This window comes from Polypterus senegalus, chromosome 11 (assembly GCF_016835505.1).
Source record: "Polypterus senegalus isolate Bchr_013 chromosome 11, ASM1683550v1, whole genome shotgun sequence".
Taxonomy (NCBI): Eukaryota; Metazoa; Chordata; class Cladistia; order Polypteriformes; family Polypteridae; genus Polypterus; species Polypterus senegalus.
The window spans coordinates 38,263,405-38,290,437 of record NC_053164.1 but is presented as its reverse complement, the minus strand read 5'-3'; the positions used below and the strand labels follow the sequence as shown (position 1 = coordinate 38,290,437).

The 27,033-nt window shown below is 39.8% G+C and overlaps 1 protein-coding gene across 1 annotated transcript; it reads left to right on the top strand.

The window, feature by feature from the left end:
• The first annotated feature begins 46 nt into the window (after window positions 1-46).
• Window positions 47-26,682, top strand: vamp5 (vesicle-associated membrane protein 5). The gene is made up of 3 exons (XM_039768411.1): window positions 47-348; window positions 9,097-9,243; window positions 25,677-26,682. The coding sequence occupies exons 1-3, from the start codon at window positions 346-348 to the stop codon at window positions 25,872-25,874; spliced, it is 348 nt and encodes a 115-aa protein (XP_039624345.1). The 5' UTR covers window positions 47-345; the 3' UTR covers window positions 25,875-26,682.
• The last annotated feature ends 351 nt before the right edge of the window (window positions 26,683-27,033 follow it).

Below are 27,033 nucleotides of genomic sequence, written 5' to 3'. Positions count from 1 at the left end.
CCTCTGCCCTGCGCCGCTCTGTGTGCCCAAAGCCTGTTCCATATATAAGCGCTTTGTGCGGGGGAGGAGTTACGCCTTTTTTTCCCCCTGCCGGAGTTGTCAAAACGTTGAAAAGTGACAGGGCTGCACGGCGGTCCCCTTTTCAAATACACTAGCGTCGTGCAAAGGGATCTGTTTGTGGTGACTGGACTTCCAGCTGCTTGTACCATTAGGAGTGACCGCCGGCTTTACATCGGATCATCGTGGGGCAGCGCTAGCTGCTGCGACGAGACAGAGACCCAGGAAAGAAAGACCAGTCGAAGAGCGCCCGAGTGGTCAACCGCCGGACACAGGGAAGAACGAAGCATGGTAAGTTTCATAAATGTGTATTTTGTTCTTATTAACACTATGATTAGTGTAGTTTGTGCGGGACTTTGCTCTGGAGTCTGTCCGCACCGTACCAGCGTTACTTTCACTTTCGATCAGGGCCATACAGTGTTAACCTGAGAACTCACCGTGACGGGTATTACGTGTTCTTCCTACTACCGTGGTTATCCATTTTTGTTCCACAATCCAAAAATGAGAGAGATTAATTTTGGTCATTAAAAATGAATTTCTGTGCGTTTGGGTGTGCGCGTGAGTGGTCTCAGTCTGGACAATTCTGGGCGGTTCCTGCTTTAATCACGATGCTGCTGGTATCGGCTTTGCCACCTTGCGACCTTTACCTGGGCGTGTTTGACAGTGTTTTATTATATGATTATGCATAATTCACTCAACAAAAATAAAACTTTAGAGTCACTTAATTTTTTTATGTCAAGTTTTTCCATCAAAAGAAATTAATTCAGTTCTACTTAAATGTAATATGTTGTGTTTACTTAATGTGCTTATTTTACATTACCTTAATGACATGAATTAATCCACACGTAGACAATTTTAGAAATTCATTGAGATTATTTTAAAGCTCTCCAGGTACATTAGGCATAATTAATCAAACTAACACTTTTCTCATTTATTGTGGTTGATCACCATCTTCCTGTAATCTTAATATTATTTTGCAAAGAAAATGATACTTTTCTATTGTATAGTAGGAAACAAACTTGCTAGTGTATCAAAGTATCATAATTCAGACTTCACAATCACACAAAATCCACCACACTCAGAAAAATCAATTAAAAAAATGAAGGTGAAAACTAAATATTTTCTGAAGGCACTATAGTTAGATACATGATCCATTTCAGGGTTGTGAGGAGCTACTGCCCATTAGATTATTGAGAAAATGAACAGATAGATTTTCTTTCATTATTATGAATTCAGTGTCCACTGAATGTGAGAAAAAAATACAGAAATATGAGTGTTGTCTTGGAAAACTGCTCCCCGTACTGCATATGGGTTTTCTCTGGGGAGTCTGGTTTCCTTCCACATTGGAAACACTGCCGGTAGATTCATTGACAAATCCTAACTTTTCCATTGAATGTCCTCTGAGATGGGCTGGAGTCCCGTCCAGTATTTAACCCTGAGGAACTCTATTTGCTTCTAGGTAGGTCCACGTTGCAGTACCCTCGGCCCAGAAAATATGAATAGATTATACACAAAGCCCTCCATTCATTCGTTAAACCCTCCATCCATTTTGTAACCTACTTGTCCAAACAAGTGTAACTGGGATTCACAGCTCCAGCCCCAGATCCAGACAAAAACAGTAAGGGGGTAACTGAAATGAAGTCCTAAACATCCAACAAGTTCTACTATATTCGACAGCATGGGTGAAGGGACATGACACAACATGTGTGGGACTTAGCCTGACTACATGACATCCCTGGAACCGGGCCTGCAGAACTCTCACTGGTAGAACTGGATTCAAGGTGTGGATATATCATTATAATCAAGATATATTTGCTTTTTATCATTTACCACCAGAAGACTTTCTTTTAGGGACTGGATCAGTTAGACTTGCTTGTCTGAACATGATCACATGTTGTGTTTATGACTGAACCACATTGTAGGACTGTGCCAGAATCAAACTTCACACAAGTTGTAAAAATAATATTAAAGGTATATTACTAATTTGTATAAAAATAATTCAGAAGTGTTATAAGGCAGTTTAAGGTCTGAATTCAATTAAGAGGAGACTGTCTTTCCAACTATATACAAAGGTGTGGGATTGCTGTGTGTTCCATGAGATCATGGTATCAAAAAAGGGGGCAATATATGCAAAATATCATAATCATATACATACAACTTGGTTTTTTGAGTTAAATTGAATTAAGTCAGTTGCTTATGGGGAAAAAGGAAATGCATGTTTTGAGTATGAAAAATATGTTAATGTTGAGTAAGATGAAGTGCTGCCTTTCTCATACCCAAATTTTCCTTTCCGTCCATCATATAGACATCACCAGAGATTATGTGTTCACTTAAGTTTAAGTTAAAGTGGACTTTATTGTCATATCATCTATGCACCGGAAGATTAGTGATATGAGATGTCATTCCCAGCATCATGGTGTTCTGTAAGGATATTGGTGTGTTCAGTGTACAGTAGACTGATAAACGTCTAGAAAGAATCTGTAATGAAACAACAGAAAATAATTTATGGGTATTCAGACGTAGAAAAAGCTATATAGTATGAAGAAATATTATTTTACAATAACTTGAATTAAATCTATAAAGAAAAAAAAATCCCTTTATTTCATAAAAATAAGAGGACTTGATTAGAACCTGGACTGGATTCTACCCATCAGCCCATTACCTTCTAGGTGCATTTATACTGTGCAATGAAGCACAAATGTATGGCCTTTGTTAGACTGGCATTCCCTCCTGCTGTCTGAAAAGGCTCCAGCACTCGTTGACCTTTTAATGGGGAGAAACAAAAGGTTACAATACAAAATGTTTATTTTAAATAGCGTCTTTCTCTTTCCAGCACAAAAAATATCCCATTATCTTTAGTGAGTAATTCTTAGTGTTACTGGTATCCTCGTGTATTTCTAGCAACAAATATTGTTTATTGGAATAAGGTATTTATTTTAAAAGTGCAGTTACAGTAGACTTACATTCAGAAACATATGCTTTGACATTTGTTTGTTTTCTCCTCCTTTTTAAAGCACACTGCGTATTTCATGAACAGCAAAATTTAAAAGAATGATTTACATATGACTGCGGTGGGTTGGCACCCTGCCCAGGATTGGTTCCTGCCTTGTGCCCTGTGTTGGCTGGGATTGGCTCCAGCAGACCCCCGTGACCCTGTGTTCGGATTCAGTGGGTTAGAAAATGGATGGATGGATTTACATATGAGGATTCCTCAGTCCAAAAACACAGTTCAAGGCCACGTACCCTTAGTTGTTCACAGGATGTCTGCCCTGCATAACACATACCAGTGGGCTGGTTGTTCTGTCCAGGAATCATATACTTCATCTTGATGGAGTGGTGACTTTTGGAGCGATTGCCAGAATAAATCTATCATTATTTTTCACGCTTGGCTGGCACCTTACAAGATGAGGTTAAGCTGCAACTGTTTACAGACACCTGTTTACATTTGTTACTCTGGCAGGTTAAGTGACCTACGTATGGTCACACCATCAATGGCAGGAATTGAACTGACCACCTGCTGATGTGAAGAGCAGTGCACCACGTGGCCAGTTTTTTTGCAGGGCTTTGGTGAACCCCACCTCTGCCCTGTGTATCCTTCTCCTTCCTATATTTCTCTTTCCTGTTAATCACCATAAAGACATGACCAAAGATTGTGGGTTCACTTATTTAGCCCTAACGCTGCTCATGCCCATTACTCTACATGAACTGCCAGAGTGAAATTAGTTATTGTCACCAGACAAGAAGGACCTTCACCAAAAAACAAGTTGGCTCTTCAAGTGTTCATCCTGATCTGATTTTCTTTTAGGTATCCAGCAATGAAGCAAAACATTTAATGGACCATAGCAAAAATATCAAAACATTAAAGTGTTTGTGTCTCTTCACGACTAAATGACTGACAAATCTTTTAAGCTCACCCATCCTCTTTTCAGATAATTACTGGTTTTCCTTGCTTTTGACACTTTTCATGGGCTTATTTCCTTCCATTTCTCTCCTATTGATGCTCCAAATTTTCTTGTGCCTTATTTTTGGTGATAGGTCAACACTTCACTATCAAGTTAAGTTCAGAGTCTGATTTTATGATGTTCAAAATGTGGAGAGACATTAATGTATGCATGATGTATGTATATATGTTTGTGTGGAAAACTGGAATTGAGTTTCACATCTTAAAATTAAAGGTTATGTTGGAAAACTGTTTTTTTGTATTGTGTAAAGAGCTCCCGGATGACTACATGCCAGCAAAGTGGTGTCAGAGATTTCTGCCCTGAACATAGAGACCTATCTATAATTAGAACTTCTAAAAAAATGTCAAATCTTCTTCCTACAGTGTAATTGTGTTTGTCTTGTTATGTTGTCTGGTTCAGTTTCATCCAGTACTTATCTCTAGAACATTCAAAACAATCACTGCTGTAGAAATTGTTTACTCCACCAGGGTTTTGGCAGTGTACTCCATTTAGTGATGGGTCCAGGCCTACTGATTTACAAAATGTTTGCATTAGTAGCTTTTGAGATATAATTTACTTAAATATATATGTACATAAACACATAATCACCTACAAGGACACGCATGGGCACATGCACTCACACACTCACACTCACACACACACACATAGAAATGTATAAGTGAAGATAGCCCTACCATAGCACATGCAGGATGATGAAGAGAAAGAACTGAACACACACAACACAAAAAATCTGTAAAGGTCGACCAGTCATCCCGTTTTGCTTGTTTACTTCATTTGACTCAATGGGTTTAGAGTCAAATGAAATATTATTAAAGTTGTTCAATTGATTCAGTTTCCTGTTCATCTTACTCTACATGTATTTGTGTACATAATAGATATTTTGCAAGTTAATGTACTTTGAGTTTATATTATTGTGTGCTACAATTGGTTGTATTATTTTTTAAAATGTAATTGAGTGATTTTGTGCAAAATCACTGAAGTGTAATTTAAATAGAACTACTGTATGGAGCATTCCATTTTGATTTTTTAACTTGTACATATCTTCTCAATAAAAATATTATGCGTATGTACATTTTTCTTTTTAAAATTCATTTAGTTTCAGAATATATGCGTTACGATAAAAGAGTTCTAACCAAGTACACTATAAAATAAAAATCCCATTTGTTAAGTAAAAAACAGTCAAAGCAAAAACGTAATCAGTGCAACATTTCAAGGAGAGATTTTATAGATATTACATCATAAAAAAATCAGGCAGCTATTTAAGAAAATGGCTGTTCCTCATAGACAGTAAAATAATAAGGTAAACAGAAACGAAGGCAGGGGCCCAGTTAGATTACTTCAGATTGTTTTTCTAGTTTTAAATAAAACAGGATGTTGCTGTCGCACACCAGAAAGAATAATACAGACTGTGAACCCCCAATGATACATAGTGTGAAAGCTGGCCCGGACACACACAAACGGACATCTTAAGTTCACCCAACACACCGTTTATTTATAATATTTACAAGTTTGTAGTGCATCAACCCCAGTGCCTCTTGCACCGATTCCCCCAAAGTCCAGGGCTCACAGTCTCTGTGCCTTCTCTTCCTGGCCGCCTCCAGTCCTCTCCCCAGCTCTGTCTTGCTACCTCCCGACATCCACCAATGACTGGAGGGAGGCGGCCCCTTTTATGGTAACCCGGATGGGCTCCAGGTGCTTCCCGGCAATTAGTCCTGGCCACACCCCAGTGTGGCGGAAGTGCCGGCTGCGCACCCGGAAGCTGTCTGGGTGTCCCTTGTCATCTTCCCCCCGGCACTTCCTGGTGTGGCAGAAGTGCCGGGCTCCCGGGATAATAAGGCACTGGGGCGCCGCCTGGCGGTGGCACTGGGTCCCTACAGGGCTGGGCTTCCAAGCCCTCTACCCGAGGCCTCCAGCATAACCAGGACGGACACCCTCTCTCGGTCTGGAGGAGGCACAAGCCCTCCTCTGGTCCTCCTGGGCGTCCCGGCCGGGGGACCAAACGGGATATAAACAGCATCGGGGCGCGGCCACGGGTCCCTATAGGGCTGGGCTTCCAAGCCCTTTACCCGAGGCCCCCAACATAACCAGGACGGACGCCCCCTCGCGGTCTGGAGGAGGCACAAGCCCTCCTCTCGTCCTCCTGGGCGTCCCGGCCGGGGAACACAATAGATACATACATCCATATATAAATAAATAAGTCCATGAATAAATGTATACATAAAAATGCACATAACTATTATTAATTAATTTGTAAAGCGATATCACTATTATATATTTGAAGAATGACATACTTATCTGTCTTACTGTATATTTTGGCTTTCCTGTCTCTGTTATATAATGGCCAATCTATCTATCTATCTATCTATCTATCTATCTATCTATCTATCTATCTATCTATCTATCTATCTATCTATCTATCTATCTATCTATCAGGGTGTCAGGGTTTTTAGAAGGTAGTGATTATTAATGTCATTGAGAATATGAACAGATTAACTTTTTGGATTATTTTGAATGTGGTATCATCTAAATATGAGAAAAGATACTATAAAAAGTGAACATTGCCTTTGACAACTGTCATCTGTGTCAACTGTTATCAAGACTTATACTTTCTGAAACTCATGTATTTTCCTAAACCACTTACTCAAGTACAGGTTCACTAGACCATGTTTTGCCTTGGAACCTTCCCTGGGTTGTTGCAGTCTGTTGCAGGGCCCTTTCACATATCAGACATGACAACAACAAGAACAACAACATTTATTTCTATAGCACATTTTCATACAAATAATGTTGCTCAAAGTGCTTTACATGATGAAGAAAGAGAAAAAAAAGACAAAGTAAGAATAAAAATCAGAGAACACTAATTAACATACAATAAAAGTAAGGTCCGATGGCCAGGGAGGACAGAAAAAACAAGAAAACTCCAGATGGATGGAGAAAAAATAAAATCTGCAAGGGTTCCAGGCCATGAGACCGCTCAGCACCCTCTAGGCATTCTACCTAACATAAATGATCTGTCCTCATTGTATTCAGGGTTCTCATGGAAGGACTTGATGATGATGGTCACGTGGACTTCACGTTGACTGAGACTATGCTGCACAGTTTTAGGATGTGGGATGAAAGTAGCTGGAGACAAAGCTGACAAGTCCATAACGAGAGTGTGCACAGTTCACACAGATAATGACCGAGGTTGGATTCAGACCTGTGCTGCAGTGTCTCACCCAGATGAATATTTAAGATTTTATAATTGTTTTACGCATTAGTCACTCTATTTTCTATATAATTAGTAATATTATTTAGATGCATAGTGTGAAACAACTTGTCATTAAACAAGAAGTGACACAGTGTTTTGGATGCAAAATAGGATGCATATGTTATGATGCAACAATTGTAGTGGTTAATTACTACATCCAATAAAAAATCTTGTCTTTAGAAAAGGGAAATCAACAAGGAAATGAGCCATGTCGAAAGCAGTCAGTCCGTCATGTTAATTTTGTTTACGTCAATTTCCAAGGTGAGAAGCTGAGAAAACAACCTAAGATGTAGAATATTACCTGACATGTCACTAGCTATTAAAATGTGCTTGGTAATTGCTATTAGAATCATCACAAATAAAAATTACAGAAATAAAACAATTGGAAGCTGTTATTATTCTTGATGGTACTTGTCACAAAGGGGTAAAGAATCAATGTCCTTTTATTATTATACCCATCTATCCTTCTTGAATCTGCTTAATTCAGTTTAAAGTCATGGACAACCAGAAAACAAGCATTGTGTGTAGCGTAAGAATCAACCCTGGTTGGATCACCAGGGCCTGGAAGGTAACACTCACTCATATGGAGCCAGTTTAAAGCCACCAATTCACCTAAATCACTTCTCTTTGGTTTTTGGATGGAAAAACCCCTGAAAAAAATGGAGAACTTGCAACCTACATGTAGACCAAGACTGGACAAGGATTCAGACTCAGTGTCCTGGAGTTGTGTGTCACCATGCTGCAGATGAAGATGATTGAATAGTAAAGTTTTTAATGCTGCTTCCTTGTGGATTCAGTGTCCGGGTTCAAATCTCACACCCAGTTGATGTCTGTTTGAAGTTTGCATAGCTCCCCATATTTTCCTGGGCTTTCCTTTGAGCACTGCAGTTCTCTTTTTACATTCTGAATAACAGGTGTTGAGTTAATTACGGATTCCAAGCTGGTCTTGTGTGAGTAGGTCCTGATGAACTGGTACCTGGTTGATGGCAGATTCTTGTCTTGCATCCTGTGCTTCCAGAACAGGCTGCAGTCCCCTTAACCTTAACTTAATTAAGCAGATTTGAGAATTACATCTAATGTATTTTATCATAGACACCAATCCTCATGACTCTGAACTGGGTTAAGTGGGTCTTAAATAGATTTAATATTATTATTATTATTATTGATTGAGACACTTCATGCACAATGCAGGGATACCTCTAATAGTTTAGGGGGCTTGCGTGTGGACTGCAGATCCTTCTGCCATAAACTCTACTTTTAGGACGGATGAAGGCCTGACTGGCAGGCAAGCAGGAAGGAAGAGGGAGCAAAAATCAACAAAGAAAAAATACAGCCAGATTTCCTCTGCATCAGACAACACACCCACCAATTTTGAATTTCAGTGGTTGTGCCATATGAACAGTAAACCCGGTCGTTGCTGAGCCATAGTGACTGAGAGCAGGGGCCAATGCCCAGAGAATGATACTAGAGGCAGTTAGTGAAACCTGATGCACCAGAAAGGTGTCCCACAGTAGTTTTCCATGAGGGTATCAAATCTGCTTTCACTTTTGGGTTATGCATGTCTTGTCTTGAGGATGACAAACAAGACGGTTAAAATGCTGGCTTTGTGTCAATTAATGTGTGTATTAAATATTTAATGGTATAACATACATTCTCAGACTTGCTAACTCCAATTCTCAGAGCCTATCCTGTGTGAATGACGGCTGCATTAAACTGGCACATTTTACAATTCAAGCAAAAGCTCCAAAGTCCAGCCTGATGCACATTTCTTGAGAATCCTCTTTTATTAAGTGACTAAAGCCCTTATCATTTGTTTTCTGTGTACAGGAAGACCAGAAAGATGACAAGGTGAAGAAGTTGCAGAATGATGTAGATGAGGTGCAGAACCTCATGCGGGATAATATAGAAAAGACCTACCAACGAGAAGAGAAGCTTGCAGAGCTCGAAGTCCGCTCTGATGCCCTCCTGGAGCAGGTGAGTGTAAGCTTTCTGCTACTGAGCTTTGGCTTATTCTTTACTTTTATTAGGGGGACACCTGAAAGAAATTATGCTGCTTTGTGTGTAGAACATTCAGTCAGTCATGATTATTTTATATGAATCCATTAACATCATGCAGATCACAAGAGACTTTACAGGGTTAAAAAATAAATCAGCCAATCTTTTTATTTAATATACCTTTGCTAGCATGCTTCATTATAGAACACTTTATAGGCTTACTTGTAAATAATCAAATAGTCATAATTTTATATATTACTGTACTAGTATATGCCTTTACTTTATGGGATTAATAATAAATAAATTAATAATAAATAAATGAAGCAATCAAGCAATACCATGCATATTGTTCTACACAGAGGAGGTAAACAGAGGAGCGCATTCAGTAACAGACTAAGGTAACTGTGTTGCTCCGCCATGTCAGGTCCTTTCTACCCTCAGCCATCAGGCTTTATCAAGTTGAGGTGGTCTTGTTGCTGACCTCCTGTACTGTGAAATTGTAACTGACAAGAATATGCACTTCCAATTACTGTACTCTTAGTAAATACTATTTACTAGGAGGAGTACAGAAAGTTAATCAAAGACTTTGTTAAATGGTGCGACTCAAACCACTTACACCTTAACACCAACAAGACCAAGGAGCTGGTGGTGGATTTTAGGAGGCCCAGGCCCCTCATGGACCCTGTGATCATCAGAGGTGACTGTGTGCAGAGGGTGCAGACCTTGAAATATCTGGGAGTGCAGCTGGATGACAAATTGGACTGGACTGCCAATACTGATGCTCTATGTAAGAAAGGTCAGAGCAGACTATACTTTCTGAGAAGGTTGGCATCCTTCAACATCTGCAATAAGATGCTGCAGATGTTCTACCAGACGGTTGTGGCGAGTGCCCTCTTCTACGCGGTGGTGTGCTGGGGTGGCAGCATAAAGATGAAAGACGCCTCACGCCTGGACAAACTTGTTAAGAAGGCAGGCTCTATTGTAGGAGTAAAGTTGGACAGTTTAACATCTGTGACAGAGCGACGGGCATTAAGCAAACTCCTGTCAATCATGAAGAATCCACTGCATCCACTGAACAGGATCATCTCCAGGCAGAGGAGTAGCTTCAGTGACAGACTTTTGTCACTGTCCTGTTCCACTGACAGACTGAGGAGATCGTTCCTCCCCCACACTATGCGACTCTTCAATTCCACCCGGGGGAGTAAATGCGAACATTCATTTTATTTTAATTTTTTTCATTTTTATTACTATTTAATTTAATATTGTTTCTTTGTATCAGTATACTGCTGCTGGATTATGTGAATTTCCCCTTGGGATTAATAAAGTATATCTATCTATCTATCTACTACACTTTGTTAAACAATCTCCTTATAGATAAATCCTGTTATATGTTGTGGTCATACAAGGTATGACACGGGAACCAAAATAAATGTTCCAGCACCAGCCAGTTTGCCCCGTTTAATTAACAGAATAAACTTCAACAAACATAATGTGCAATTGCACATATTAAGCAAAGCTGAGCATGGCAATCCCTTCTCGTGGTTCTCAGGTCGGGAGTAGACTTCCATCTCATTTCAGCTTCTCTAAATAATGCTCTTGGTTCTCTGGTATCATACGAGAGGCTTGTTACTAAGAACTTTGAGAGAAACCTTTTAAATTCGATAAAAAAGATCAATGCTGTAGTTAGACGTGTTTTTATCGGTTGAGACTTTTATCAAAGGTCAAGGTCTTTTTATTTCAAAATGATCTCGAAAAAGCAGTTTACACATTTATAACCTCGAGGTTAAATTATTGTAATAGTCTGCCTACAGATGGTGCAGAATGCTGCGGCCCACAAACGTGACCATATTTCTCCAGTATTCGTCTCTCTTTAATGGCTTCCAGTTCATTTTTGAATTGATTTTAAAATTTTGTTATTGGTTTTTAAATGCCTAAATGGACAGGGGCCTTTTTACCTCTCAGATCTTTTAAAAATTTACACCCCAAAGATGGCACTTAGGTCGTCTAGCCAGTTGCTCCTAGTGGTCTCTAGATCAAGGTATAAACGGAGAGGTGACTGGGCTTTTTCGGTAGCTGCTCCCCCTCTATAGAACAGATTACCAGAGTATATAAGAATGGCCTCCTCTTTTGTCACATTTAAGTCATTACTGAGGACTTACTCCTTCACGCTGGCTTTTGAATTAATGGTGTAAGTGAATAATTTTTTTTTCTCTTCTCTTATTGTTATCTTGCTGCTACTGTTTTAATTTATTCTGTTTTCCTTTATTTTCATTTATTTTTAATTCTGTGTGACTGATTTTTATGTGATTAATTTTATTTTTGATTATACAGCACTTTGGTCAGTGTTGGCTGTTTTTTAAATGTGTTTTAGAAATAAATTTTTGTTGTTGTATCTCTGCCAAGTGTCAGTCCACAATGTGTCTCAAATATATAGTCCTCCCGCCATAAAGGGTGGAGTCATTTGCCCTCACTGAGCATCTATCTATCTATCTATCTATCTATCTATCTATCTATCTATCTATCTATCTATCTATCTATCTATCTATCTGTCTGTCTGTCTGTCTGTCTGTCTGTCTGTCTGTCTGTCTGTCTGTCTATCTATCTATCTATCTATCTATCGTGCCTTTTACTTGTATTGAAGGGTAGAACAGACTTCTTGTCAGCCTTATACTCTTATTCAATGCTTTGTGAGAACTAATTTCCTCAGAGTAGACATTTAGCTTTTGTTGCTGTCCATATGTATTCTGCCTGTGTTTCATTTAGCCTAATAAACAGTGGATCACTCTGCTGATCCTCTCACGCTTTATTCCACTTCTCTGCGCAGAATCACGAGGAGCTGGTGCCCATCCTGGGTGCTTTGATCACAAAGCAAAAACCATGTCTTTGCCCCACTCTATGTCTTTATCTCACATATTCATTCACACTTTGCTCTTATCAGTATTCTTCTTTAACTGTCTTTCTCTTTATCTCCCTTCTCCCCACCCTGTTTTTGTCTGCTTATTGCCTTTTATTTGATCTCACTCTTCTGTTTCTGTTTCTCTATTTAGTAAATTCTCTGTCCGGCTTTCCCTGTTGTTTCTCACCATTTACTCTCTTTTTAAATTAATAACATGTTAAATAAAGAGTGTTTTCAAAACATTAAGGTATATTAATGGTAAAGATTAGACATGCAGAAAGAATGGAGTAAAGAAAAAGAACATGACACATAAAACAATTTGGGGAACTAAAAGGTATGACTGTTACATTTTTGTTAACAATGTAACATGGACTGATGGAAAAGAGAGCCAAGGGTTTAGACTGCAGCCACACTGGCCTGCTCAGGAGATGTGTGCTAGTTTAGATATTGCATTATAGTTGGGTTTACTTCAGGGCATTATTGAGGCCAACTTTATCTTTTTTAAGTTGGTAAGCAAATATTTAGAAATTTACTTTGGAAGTTAACAGCTTTTCAACACAATGAAAGAATATCTTAAACAGAGAGGATTACATTCTAGTTTAAGTAAGACAGAGCAAAGAGATCTTTGTGGTGTGTGTCCAGGAACCTTAAAGTTAATAGTTACACTAACATTTGTGTTCCTTGTGATGTACAACCTCTTGAATAAAGAGCTCCTATGGAATTAGATTTACAGAAGCAAAAAAAACGCTTTGATATCTAATCAAATGAAAACACTTTGGGCATCATGTGTCATAAAATATTTAGTCTTGCACAGTGTAGATCAGGCTGTGCTATCAACTGTCATTATTCTCTCTGTATCATCTGAGAGAATCTGTTGCCATTTTGATTAATTTATTCAGCCAGTCATTGTCTGCTTTACACTTCACATGCATAAGGCAACTTAAGGCCATGCCACATTATGCAGCTTTCCCAGCGATTTTCAGTTGTAGCCTTTATTTACATAATCTTAGCAAGTCAGAGGCAGTCGGCAGCACACTCTGGTGAAGTCAGTCACATAATGTGAAATGCCCAGCGATTCGCTCCGACAAAATCAAACCTTAAACCCAGTCATAGGTGCAGGCTGTGTATGCATGACAACTGACAACCAATGACTGCTCACCCTGAAGTTTAATGCACAGAATGCATTGACAAGGAGTAAGGAACATGGGTGTTTGGACCTTGCAAACAGAAGAGAAGCTCGTCTGTCTGATGTATTGTGTTTTACATGCCCCAACAGAATGGAAAAAAGAGACTGCAGCTGAACTCGCAGTACTTGTTAACCCTGGAAAGTCGGCATACGGTTGGTAAATGTGACATCTTCAGTGATTTTCATGACATAGTCCAACGACGAGATCAGCAGCTTCAGTCGGCAAGTCTGACATACACCATGACTAGAGTGGCTTATTGTGACGTCAGTTTTAGTCTGTTTCTTCTCAGCACACTAACTCTTTCTCTTAACTCAGTAGTAGTCTTCCCCTCACTTTGTGATATTCCACACATCCATCTGATCATTCTCATCTCTACTCTTTCCAACTTACTTTATGTTCTGCCTTAATCAGCCATGTGTCACTTACTGTACATACGACTCCTCAAACAGATTTCATAAGCCTTTCCCCTTCAGTGCTAGAGCGATCTCTTTAAATGTCAGCGCAAGTCTTGTAGGGGATGCAGATTAGGTTTTCTAAAAGGTAAATGGTGTCTCACATTCAAACCCTACCCCTGTGCATCTTTAAAGCCAGACACATTATACTCGTGTCTGATATGGGACAGTGAATTGAGACATTGAACTTTATGCCAGAAATGCTAACATTTCACTTTTCAGAGTCCAGTTTTTAAATTAACCTGCATATGCAAACAAATATAATGGATCCCATTCTTTTGAGTCAACCAGGCGGAAGGCAGCTGCCAATTATATAATAAAAAATAAAATTCAATAAAATAACAACCACATGGCCCTCTTGACAGCCCTGATCAACATTGGACATTTGCCATCTTTGCAGTGAAGAATGTGTTTCCACCATCCTTCACTCGGTTAGATTATATTCTACTAATTTTGTTTTCAGACTGTATGTGTGTCTTTTAAACAAAATGAATGTGATGTAGCAGTAAATTCATTTGAGCAAAATGAAAATTGTGTAGCAGTATGCTGCTGTTAAATTTCAGCAGTTTCCTGAATTTGTACACGTTAACTGTAATAGATACAGTAATTCAGTAGACATTAATTTGCTGTAAATTTACTAGAACAATTTGATTGTAAAGACATTGTGAAAAAGCACCTTTGTCTGTAACCTAACAATTAAATGACTAGCAATACAAGTGCTGTGCAACGGCCGACCCTCTGCCCTGACCCCCAAAGTTCACGCGAAAAGGCAATTTCCCCTCAGGGATTAGCAAAGTATATCAAATCAAATACAACTATCAATCATTTTGTAGTCAGACATACACACTATCACTTTAACCCATTGATAAAATATCAAAGTTTAGTAAAATTGTTTCACGTTGTCCGGTGGAAAAGGAATGGTTGCCTTTGTGATGTAAAGCGTGCTACAGGTTTACCAGTTTATAAAAATAAATACCACTATAAATCAGCTTCCATATCCACAAAAACCCTTCAATACACATAAATAAGAGTTTGCTAGCCATCTTTAAGTTTTTGTTTCACACAGTATAAAGTTGAGGGAGTCATCGGGAACAATTTACAGTGTTGCTGCAAAGGTAGTGTTCCTTATGCAAATATACTAACTTTATGCAAATTTAGCTTTTTGTGAAATTAATAATAATACCTCTCTACATTTACATAGTGTTTTACTCACTACTCAAAGCGCTACACATACAGTAGTGAGTGGGAAGGCACTTCTGCTACCATTAATTTCTGAATTTACAGCAATACAATTACTCACAAAAATGGTCTTGCATATTGAAATAATTAATTGATATTGACAGCTAAACCATTGCTTAAATGTTAGGTTTACTTACATTTATCTCTTTGAAATCATGGTGTTAACCATTTACTATAGAGTATAATGGATTATTTACTGTGAAAATACACAATTAATGTAATGTATTGTTACAAGATTTTTTTTACACTGTATTCACCTATTTTTCCCCAAACTTTACATCAAGTTGAGTTTTGAAGGTCCATAAAGTCCTTTTCCTGCCTACTACATGGTCACCCATTTCTCCGTGTGAATGAAGGATTTCTAATGTTTGTCCAATATCAATCATGTTTTCATCAGTGTCCCTTTAGCCAGGATTTTACTTTTAACTGCCATCTTACCACACCTGTAAATGAAACAATGAAAATGCACAAACTGAGAATGTTCCAAAATGTAGCACTGATCAGTCCAAATACAATTTTACAGTACTTTGCTGTGTTATGGCAGAAGATGGCTTAGCCTGCTATGATTACACGGTAGACGTTTCATTACAGTATTTTATTCAATTCAGTAAAACCAAGGAACTGATCATTGACTTTTGCCACAACAAAGAGCCCCTATGTCTGGTCACTATTCAGGAAGTCAATGCTGAGGTAGTGTGCTCCTACAAGTATTTGGGGGTCCACTTCAATGACAAGTTGGACTGGTCCCTTAACACAGAGGAGCTACATATAAAAAGGGAGAGCAGGCTCTTTTTTCCTTAGGAGACTGCATTCCTTTAATATGGAAAGCAAAATCCTCCACATCTTGTACAACTCTGTGATGGCCAGCGCAGTTTTCTAACCTGTGGTGTGCTAGGCTGGTAACATCACTTCAAGAGAGGCCCATAAAATTAGCAAGCTAATTAAAAGGACAAACTTGGTTATGTGACACACTATGGATTCCCTGGTGGTTGTAGTAAAGCGAAGATAAAAAAAAATAAAACAAACCCTTATGAATAATTTTGTACATCCTGACTGAGGACTTTCAGGCAATGAATCATTCAGCAGAAGCGTGTGAAGAAACATTACTGGGACTCCTTTATAGCAAAAGCAGTGCTCTGTATAATGCATCCCTGTGAGCTGGACTGCCAAGTCAGTAGTTTTCTTTACTGTCTTTCTAAATTTCTCTTCCTTTTCAGTCAGTCTGGTGTTTATTCAGACCATGTATAGTGTGTGTGTGTGTGTGCATATTAGTCAGTCAATCAGTCATTGTCCAACCCTCTATATCCTAACACAAGGTCACAGGGGTCTGCTGGAGCCAATCCCAGCCAACACAGGGCACAAGACAGGAACAAATCCCCCGGCAGGGCGCCAGCCCACCGCAGTATACATATTTATTTATCAATCAATGTATGCATTTATTTTTTTTAAATACCTTCAGTAAAGAGCCAAGTTTCCCCCAGGGACAAATAAAGTTCTATCTATCTATCTATCTTTACAGTAAGGCCTTGTTCACACGGGCGTTAAAATCGAGCGTTTTTTTTGCGTTCGCAGCGTCCGGTGAGTGCGGATCAAGCGCCGAGTGTTTTTTACACGTAGGAGTCAATGAGAGTGTTCACACGGGCTTTGGTGACGTGCGTTTGTCTGGCTGCGCGTTTATATGGCATCAAAAAAACGTTGCATGCAGCTTTTTCTTGGCGTTCAAAACCCAACGAACGCAAGTAAACCGCTTCTAGTTCGTTTTCTGCGCTATCATTTCAGTGCATAACACCGGTGTAAGCGCACACTCGACTACTGTTTCCTTACCTCAAAGTGACAAGTAGTCTCTCTTCGGGGCTAACACCAAGTCGCATATTGGTTGATCGGGGTGCAATGTGGCATTGCACCAGCTGCAGCAGACAATCAAAAGTGGAAACCGACATCCGACAGTAATTAAAAAACTTGCGCGGAAATTTTCGCATTTCATCATAAAGCACAAAAAAACTTCCTTTAACCCGACGTTGTGCAGTCAGAGGATGAACCCAGTAGCGGCGGCGATTTTTTCTCTCCCTACGTCACCGTATTACGAGTATTTTTAAAACAAGAAGATTAATATCTAACATAGCAAAATGGTCCATATTGAAAGGAGGCACCTCAAATAAAACGACAAGGGCTTTCATATCCAGTTCCCGACACTGCCTCCACAGGTTAACACACAAACTACAATTTGGGCTGCAGGCTGGCGTTAGACAGAGACAAACGAACGCCGGTGTAGAAGTCAATCGATCGCCACCACAAAATGCAACGTAAACGTCTAGAACGTTCAAAGCAAGTTCGTTTATCCAAAAACTTAACGCCCGTGTGAACAAGGCCTTACAGTTTACAAATTTACAGTTAGCCCCTGTGAAATGCTCCAAATGTCTTACAGTGTGGAGTACATCCATTTAACTTAATTTTTGTTGCTTTTATTATTTCTCATCTGCTGATTTGGCTCATAAGGCTGAACCTCTGGACTGGGAATTTAATGGGAGTCACAAGAGGTTACAGCATGAAGCTCTTCAGATGACGTCTGTAACGATCAAACTTTGGTTACACCCTGATAGTGGGTTTGGTATTTCAGTGCTGTCCTTTTTATAGAGTGAAGGAAGGCAAGTTAGCCAAGAGCATTTATTAACTTGCTTTTGATTTACATAGGGAAATCCCACTGACCCTAGTAACTCCTTTTCAAGAAAAGCCAATATTATGTAATGCAGCTAACCTTCCATCTTCAAGCCTGGTTATCCCAGTTCAGGATTATGAGAGGTCAAAGCCAATTCTGCAATGTAAAATAAAAGAGACGAATCAGCCATGGACTGATATGTTGGTTCATGACAGAGCACACTTGTGCACACATCCACATTCACACATATTTGGGAGGAAACTACAAAAAAACATGAAGTGGGCTGGGATTCATACCCTGGACCTCGGAGCTATGAGGCAGCAGTACTACCCACTGTGCCAAAGTAGAATAATAGAAATACTGTAGAGGCAGCACTGTGTGCCTGTCAGTTTCCATTCACTTCAAATTAACTTCATTTGCATGAGTTAAAATAAATGCAAACCGCCAGTACCATAATTGACAAAAGCAAACAGTAGACTAGAACAGCAGAAGCATCTGCCTGTCTCTCTGTCTTTGTCTCATGGGACCAATCTGCCTCCAGCTGCAGCAAGAAGTATGGCCCCCTAGTAAATGGAGTAAACAACAGGAAGTTATCGTCCTCCTGATTGTATGTTGCAGTAGCTGGCGGATGGTGTATCACCACACAATGCTTATTACAGAGTCTGAAATGTCAGTCTTCAAAAAGTAGAGGTTAGCCTTAACAGGGCCTCGATGGAATTTGCAAGCAGCCACACCTGTGTGTGTAACACAATTGGTTGCTTAACTTTATTGTTTTGTGATTGTTAATCACTTGCAGCTAATGCAAAAATCTTGGTGGTGTAGAGGAAACATAACTCCAAGTCTTGTCTACTGTGTCACGAGGGCTAACTCGAGTCATGACACCCCCGGCCTCCTTTTCTCATCAGACGTCAATGCCATCCACTGTTCTTCACATTCTTTATGGAGGGAATTTGGGCCTTGGGCCACCATTGTACTGTAAATGCCTGCCAAAGCAGAGAGGGCTGCCAAATTTTCCTAAGGGCAGCCCCAGGTCTGCAGAGGGTTGGAACTTTTTCCACTTATAGCATTGTACTTCTGCTAACAGGAGATCTCCAATATCCTTAAGGTAGAGTATGGCATCCCATTACACCAACCTGCTAGTAACAGGACTTAGTGGACAGTTATAGCACATCTAGGGAGATCACATGTTTAAGATGCCAAATTGGCAATGGCTTAGGAAATGGGACCACTTACAATGAGTTGTGATAAGAGTGGGTATTGAGCAAGAAGCGATGATTATATTAGATTAGATATAGTTTATTAATCCCTAGGGGGAAATTCAAATACATACCGCAGCAAAACAATAAAACATCAAAACATAGAATACACAGATGTCAACTTAAAAGATAATATAAGTGAACAGAGTAAAAACATATAATACAATAAATAATATTCTAAAAATGACTGTGGTATTATTTTCCTTTGGCTTCTGACTGGAGTAAAGGACAGATGTCAGGATGAAGCAATAAAGTGCCTAATGGCAGTAGAAAAAAAGGATCCCCAGAGGAGGTACTTCTTTTTACACCATGGAGGAATGAGCCTGTGACTGAATGTACTACAAGAAAGTATCCTCTGGAAGAGATGGGCAGAGTTGTTCACGATGGTAGTCCAATTTTGCCACCATCAAATTTTTCCACATCAGCCTCCACAAAATCCAGGGTCAGTCCTGTGATAAAGCTGGCCCGATATGTTTGTTAAGGCATTTTGCATCACCTAAACTCAAGTTACTTTCCCAGGAGACCACAGCATAGAATAATATATATAATATATATAGAATAATATGCTGATGCAATGGAGTAGTTTGCTGTGCATGTCAAAAGACCCAAGTCCTAGGAGGTACAGTCTACTCTTGCTCTTCTTATACAGTGGCATTGTGTTGCCAGTCCATTTTGCTGTTCATATGGAAATCCAGGTACTTGAAGCTCTGCATCACCACCATTTCCTCCCTCTGGTTGGTGACAGATCTTAGTGGCTCCTTAACACACTGGAAGTCATCCACCACTCTTTTTTCTTGTTAATGTTGATCTGCAGTCTCCACCACAAGACAAAGTCATCCACCAGCCTCCTGTAATCTAACTGGTCTCTGTTCTCAATACAATCTATGATGGAGGAGTCATGTGGAAACTTTGTGAAGGCAGGAGCTGATACTGTACTGGAAGTATGTTGTGTGGAGAGTAAATAAGAAGGCAGACAGGATGGTTTCCCCTGTGCCCCTGTGTTACACACCACCATGTCTGTCACATATCCCTTAAACCTCATAAATATCTGTCTGTTGGTCAGGTTGTCCATGATCCAGGAGCCTGTGAGGCAGAATGGTGTTAAAGTCATCTGAAAAAATCAAAGAGCATGATCCTGATTGTGTTGCTGGCTTAGTGCAGATGGGAGTAAGCTCTGTGGAGCATATAGATCATAGTATCCTCCATACCTTTATGAGCCTGGTAAGCAGGTCGTACAGGATCAAGATGGTCTGTAACCATGAGCTGTTTCAAGACCAGTCTCTCAAAGGTCTCCATAATGTATCAAGTGATAACAACTACTCTAAAGTCCATGGGGGTGCTGGAGTGTCCAATATTTGGCACTGAGACCACACAAAATGTTTTTACAGCAGGAGAAAACTTCTGTAGATAAAGGGAACAGGTACTGAAAAAGTTCAGAAAGCTGACTAGCACATGTTTTCAATACCCTGGAGTTGAAGGCCCCACATCCTTATTCATGCTGAGGTTGCCCAACATTTTCCTCATCTGTAGCCTCATGTATAACAATGTGTATAGAATTCACACTAAAATATTGACTTATGGGCAAAAGTAGAAATGTGCGTACGCCCAAAAAAAAATCAGATGCACAAAACCGTGCCTAAGCCAACATCCATGCACTTCTGCTTCATAAATCTGTGTGAAATGTAACGTGCGTGCACGCACCTGCCACCCCACCCTGACTCCTGCCGTAATTTCACATGCTGTATTTTAATATGTGAATCAATATAAATAGCCCTTTCAGATGAGTCTTTTGTTAAAAGACAATGGTAAATGCACGTATAAAAAAGAAGAATTTCACCAAATGCGAAGTAGAGTCAATGAAAAACATACTTTTTAGTGGCATAGGCAGTGGTATGAGCAACAGAAGGAACTTGATGGAACGACACTCAAAAGTTCAAGTTCAGAATGAAATAAAAAAGAAGTGGTCGACATGAAAATGCAAGTCATAGCCCACTGTCTGAGTGTAATACGGAGGTTTTAGAGCACAGACAAAAGAAAAAAAAAATAGGGACACTGTGAAGAAAAAAGTTTGAAATGTCGACATTAATCTCAAACTTTCCATATTTTATTTTGTCATTAAAGTAGAATGTTGTAAAGTTCATCTTAAAATAGATATTTAATTTACTAGAATTTCTCAAATCCCATCGTAACTAAAGTAGCACGTTAAATGCTTCGTATTCTATGTGTGTGAATCACTATGTGCTTCATAAAGAGCTTTCTCTTTCGCTAACAGGAGCACGCAGGCACTGATTACCACACAGAATAATTATATTCATGATATTACAGCTCTCTGAACATTTCAGAATAACAAGATGTATACTTGATATAATTTTCATGATGAAGTGCATTAAAACGTATTAAACATGTGGGTGTATGGTGACGCAGCTGTAGCGATGAGCTGGCCCCCCATCCAGAGATTGTTTTTGCTTCCCCTGTCCAGGGATTGTTCCCGATTGTTCCCATAAGATGCTTGCCAAGATCTGCATGACTCTCAATGAAATAATTTATTGCAGCAGTACTGTGTCTGTCAAATATACCAACCCCCAATTCCTGTCCTTCCGTTTTCTTTCTCCATGTAATCAAACACCACACAATGAGCTCTGTAATAAATGTAAAACCAGCTGTAAGCTTAGAACCCCAATTCCTCAAAAAAGTTTATGGAACACTTCATTTTACATGTTGTGGTGGATTGCCGGCATTTTACTCCGGCCCTCACCCCCAGGCCACCAGGAGGAGCTCTCCCGACAGCATGATCATGCCCAGAGTTCCAGCAGGGCATCATGGACTATGTAGTGTTTGTACACAGCCCTGCTGGATACCTTGGGGGCCACCAGGCATCGCTGTAGGGGGACTCGAAGGCTCTTATGTGCCCTATGACCCGGGAGTGCGTCACGGTCACGTGACAGGAAAAAATGACGTGCTCCCGGGTTGAAGAAAAGGACTATTTACCCTGACCCGGAAGGAATAAGGACTTGTGGACTGTTGGGCAGGAACACCTCCGGGTCAGGGAGTATAAAAGGATCATGGGAACTTCCAGACAATGAGCTGAGTTGGGAGGCAGGGTGGCTAAGCGTCTGGGAGTTAGGAGGATTGTTATTGGTTTATTGTTTATTGAGTATTGTGGAGAAAAGCGTGCTTTGTGCACATTATTATTATAATAAATAATAATTGGACTTTTTATCTGGTGTCTGACAAGTGGTCTGAGGGTACAAGGGTGCGTGAAAACCCTGTTAAGCCTGTTAAAGATCTGGTCCAGTTCATTCACTCTGTCCTTGTTCACTTCCTTCATAGATTTTAAACCCTGCTTGTATCCAGTGACAGTTCTCATCCCATTCCACACTTACCTTATGCTGTTCTGCTGTAGCTAGCGCTCCAGCTTATTCCTGTGGTGAAAATTCACTTCTCAAAGCTGCTTCCTTAGTTATGACTGCACCTGTCATTTTTGTGATTCTGCAATTAACTTCATGTTCAGCAGGTGTTTTCTTTCTTCCTTGTCATCTTCTTGATCAGTTTTCCTACGCAGTTTGTTGAAGAAAGACACAGACCCTGAAAACTTTGAACAGTTTGGCAGTTTCCACATTTTTTGTTTCACCAGCACATACATCATAAGCTTTTGATTAAGACCAAGATCAAGGTTCTAGCTGCAGTGGTTTGCAGGTAACCATGTGACAGACAGACACAACCCTTAGCATTTTATGTATGTATGATTTGTGTATGTATGATTTTTCACACATACAACTATACTTTTGTCTACCTTGATGTTTGAAAAAATAATTTTATTATACTGTATTTCTACAGTAACTATCCAAACACACTGAAAAACATTTACTAGAAATATTAAATGAAAAATGGCGGTGAGGTATCTCTTTCTGGAGCATACCCAAAGTAGCAAAGGAAACATAAGTCTTCCACACCTTAGCTATTCTGGCCAACTCAGTCTGGAGGAAAGCCCTATTATTATACTGCATATTTGACTGAGGCCTTTACCTGATATCAAGACACATTAAAATAATTTACATATACAGTATGTTTGACAACTGACACCTGGGCAGATTTGGTGACTTGGTAAAGGTCACATGTAAGGACACAGTGGCAGAAATTGAGCTGTTAACCTTGTGGATTAAAGTCCAACAAAAGACTACATGTTCTAGTAATGTTAGAAGGCTTTGCACGGTACTCATCAGTCTTAGGCTTGGGGCCAAGCAACTGCCAATCTTCGAAAGCTGTACAAAATTTCAGGATGCAGCAGAGCTAAAAGACAGAAAAGATGACATTTACATTATACCTTATCTACCTTGACTTATCCCCATTACATGTCTCCGAGCCAAACTCTCACCATATGTATTGGAGCACAGTTGAACACGTCTCACATGTACATGTAAATGTATCCAGCTGTTTGGAGGAAATACCTTCAGTTTCAGGGGTTCCCACCCTCGGATGCCTGCACTTCCAGGGCTTGTGAGATGGCATTTCAGGAGGTACGACAAAGAGGAATTTGCCAAAATAGAGGGAGGTGCATTGTCTGACTTTATCATGGTGCAATCGGTTCCTTGACTACGGTGGGATGGCGCCCTGCCCGGGGTTTGTTTCCTGCCTTGCGCCCTGTGTTGGCTGGGATTGGCTCCAGCAGACCCCCATGACCCTGTAGTTAGGATATAGCAGGTTGGATAATGGTTGGATGGATGGATGGAATCGGTTCCTTGCAGTATGCCGTCATTTTTAGGTCATTTATTAGTTTGTGCTGCTGTGCTATAATATGAAATTAATCAAGAATTGCATGCACAATTGTCACCTGTGAATGAGCCGCAGAAATGCACGTTCTTAAGGGTTCCTTGCTATGGGTGGAACATTCATTCAAGTGAATAACGTTTTTTTAAAAAGAGTGGAATTCAAATTTAACTGTATGCAGAGCTGGTGTTATCAGGGGACAAAGCTCACTGACTATGTTTCCTTGCTTAGCAGCACGCTAGCACCCTTTTCTTTACTGGGGACTCCAAACCCATAAATCCCCAATCATTGTTTGTGTGTCATTTCCTTGCGGCGCTTGATACTTTGTGGGATACCCCAACCCCTGGGTCATCAGTCTTGTGTCTAAATTTCACAGGGAGACACATTTGTAAGATTATTGAGATTTATAAAGGAAAATTGCTCAATTTATATTTAAATGTTATGCACAGAGTTAAAAGCTTATTATTTTTTTTGTTTTCATTTTGTATGTATGTGGTTCAACTTATGGTTAAAAAGTTGAAATTTGACTTCTTCATCTTGAAATGTGATATTACTTTTGTAGGAGGCACAGTAGGGAGCTCCACTGAGCTCCTAAATGCCAGATACAGAAGACCCAACACAACTCTGGGTTCAAATAATGGATTTTTAGTCATCACAGCTGCAGTCGTACAACAAACACGGCCAATACACAAACTTAAACGCGCTCTCTTTCTCTTCACCCTCTCCTTCTCTCCTCCAGTGAGCGTCGTCTGCTGAGTCCTGACTCTGACTTGTCTACATGTGGCAGCAGGCTCCTTTTTAAGCCGGGCCCCAGAATACTTCCAGTGTCATGCTGTATCTTCTGGGAATCCCCAAAGAAAGTAGGGAGGTCCTTCCTGACAGCATCATCTGTCAGCCAATAGGGTGCTGCATTTTTTGACTCCATCTCCCAAACACCCTTGCAGTTGTCTCGGGTGAGCTGCCGTATGAGCACCATTGCCACCTCATGTATGGGGGATGGAACTGCTCTCTACTCTCGGCTTCTATATGTCCATTTATTAATTCATACCGGCTGGGTACAAAGTATTTTCTTGTCCCTTTGGCCACTTCATCTAGATTGTTATACTGGCCTCCCGTCCGGGTTATGTGTTTTTCTGAGTCTCATCCAGGTTACCCGTTCTCCTCCTACAGAACATAAATTAAACATTTTCTAGGGGTGTAAGGCATAGAAACCGTTGAGTATCGATGTTTTATTTGTACCAATGCCCACTCTGGACTTTTCAATTCAAGGTATAAGGACAGAGAAAAGAATTTTACTTTGTATACTTTCTGGTCAACTTATAGAGGACAAGAAAGGTAACACTTTCCATGTTCATTTTGATCATAAGAGAAAGTGACAAAGGAAGGTCCTTCATAGGTTTAGCTTGTGCAGTTTATATGCAATTGCAGTACTGAGGAAGCACTCTTTCTATCTACGCTTTACCTTCTCTAGTTTGGGTATGACAGTATGTACACAAATAAAAAAAAAACACAAAAAATAACCAAAAGAATAATAAAACAAAAAATACTTACAGGACAAGGAAAATACCCAGGCTGTAACGTAACACTTGGCCAGTTTTGACAATATGTTCCCTTTGTTCATTGCAGTTTTCCAGGGAATGGCGTTGGAAGTGTTGCCCTATCTATATATTAGCTTGAACATTTTGAGCAGCCAAGTTATTCCTTATGTGTATGAAGCTGTGAATGTTAGTCTGCTCAATCTTAAAGCACAGTTGGTGTGTAGGTTTTGAACTTTTGTCACATTCAGTCTTGGCTCCTGCCCTAAGGATCTCTCTACAGACTAGGAATGGAAAGACGTTATCTGATAATGGATGGAAATGTCTATGTTTTGTATGCAACATGATTTTATTTCTCTAAACAGTATCCTGTTCAAACACACAAATCAGTTAACAGCATTTCTATTTTTTTTTTTTGTTACAGAGCAGGAAGTTCTCCAAGACGGCTGGAACAGTTGCTCGCCAGACTTGGTTGGAAAACGTAAAGATTAAGTTGATATTGGCAGCGGTGGCTGCTGTGGTGATTCTAGTTGTCATCATTATCTTGGCTTGTTATTTCAGCACCCCAAGTTCAGTTCCAAAGATGTTAGATACCAATAACACACGAACAGGTGGCAAATAAGACAAGGGGAGAGCCGAGGAAGAGAACAGCAATCCGGACAGACAGGGCACAAAGCTGGTTGCAGTCCTTCCTTAGGTGACATAAGCAGAGTGCTGCAGAATCACACATCTAAGGTCCTGTTTCGCTGCTTCTTAACCTGTGTGGATTATTTCAGAATTTTAAATGCCAGTGATGCTGTGTTCCTTTATAATTTGAAACCTACACTGTCTACTCCAGCAGATTTTAGGTGGTCACAACAGAGGTTCATACAACTCCAAGCATCGACCACTTATTCTACAAACCGTCAATACCCAAAAAAGCTGAATATGCTGCTGAGAGGTTGGCTGCTTATATGTTTTTAATTATTTCCTGAAGACTCATAAAGGTACAAGAACCACAGGATTGAAATATATTATACAAGGCATACATAAAAGTGGTCCATACCATAATGTGTATGGACACCTGCACCCTGCCAGCTATTTTCATGACAGGAGATTCCTTTAAACTTCCTCAAGTGATGTTTCTTTAAGAATGAAAAGATTGCAGCCAAATCCTTTTTCTGCTGTTTTCCGCAACTCTTTTGCCACGACTTGCCATTTTCAGCTGCGCATTTTCTGCGACAAAAGTGGAAAGTCAGTTAGACTTGTCTTGCTTCCAGGTTTCTGCCTTTCTGTGAACAAGGTATTACAGTATATTAAAGGACTGTCTGGATTATTTGGATGTTTGCTAATTAGTAAACCATTTCAGTGGACAGGTAAAATTGCATCTTCTTGTCTTTGCATAATATGCTTAAAGTGTTGCACAATAAAACCCCGCATTTCTTGTTCCAGCCATTGTGTGCTGTTTCACAATCTACCAAATGTGCCTTGTCAAGGCTTGGGGTCAGCAAGCAATATCACAAAAAATAATATTATAGCTCAGTAGCAATCTACTGACAACCTATTATAGTGTCTCTTTATCACAAAAATCATTATTATTATTTCAGCTCTGTAGCAATGTATTATAGTGTCTCTTTACTCTTCTCTTCACTACCATTGTCTTTACCCATCCCATCATGCAAAGTCTTTTTCTAGAATGTGCCGGAGCCATTTTTGTTTTCTGATCTTCTCAGTTGTTTTATATCGATCCAGTTTCAGGTCTTTTCATCTTTCATCCTTTCCATCTATTCCCCATCCATCAG

Excerpts from the sequence above, each read along its gene's own strand:
- vamp5 (XM_039768411.1), top strand. Across the intron at positions 9,244-25,676 it reads CTGATGCCCTCCTGGAGCAG|AGCAGGAAGTTCTCCAAGAC; the intron begins GTGAGTGTAAGC and ends TTTTTGTTACAG.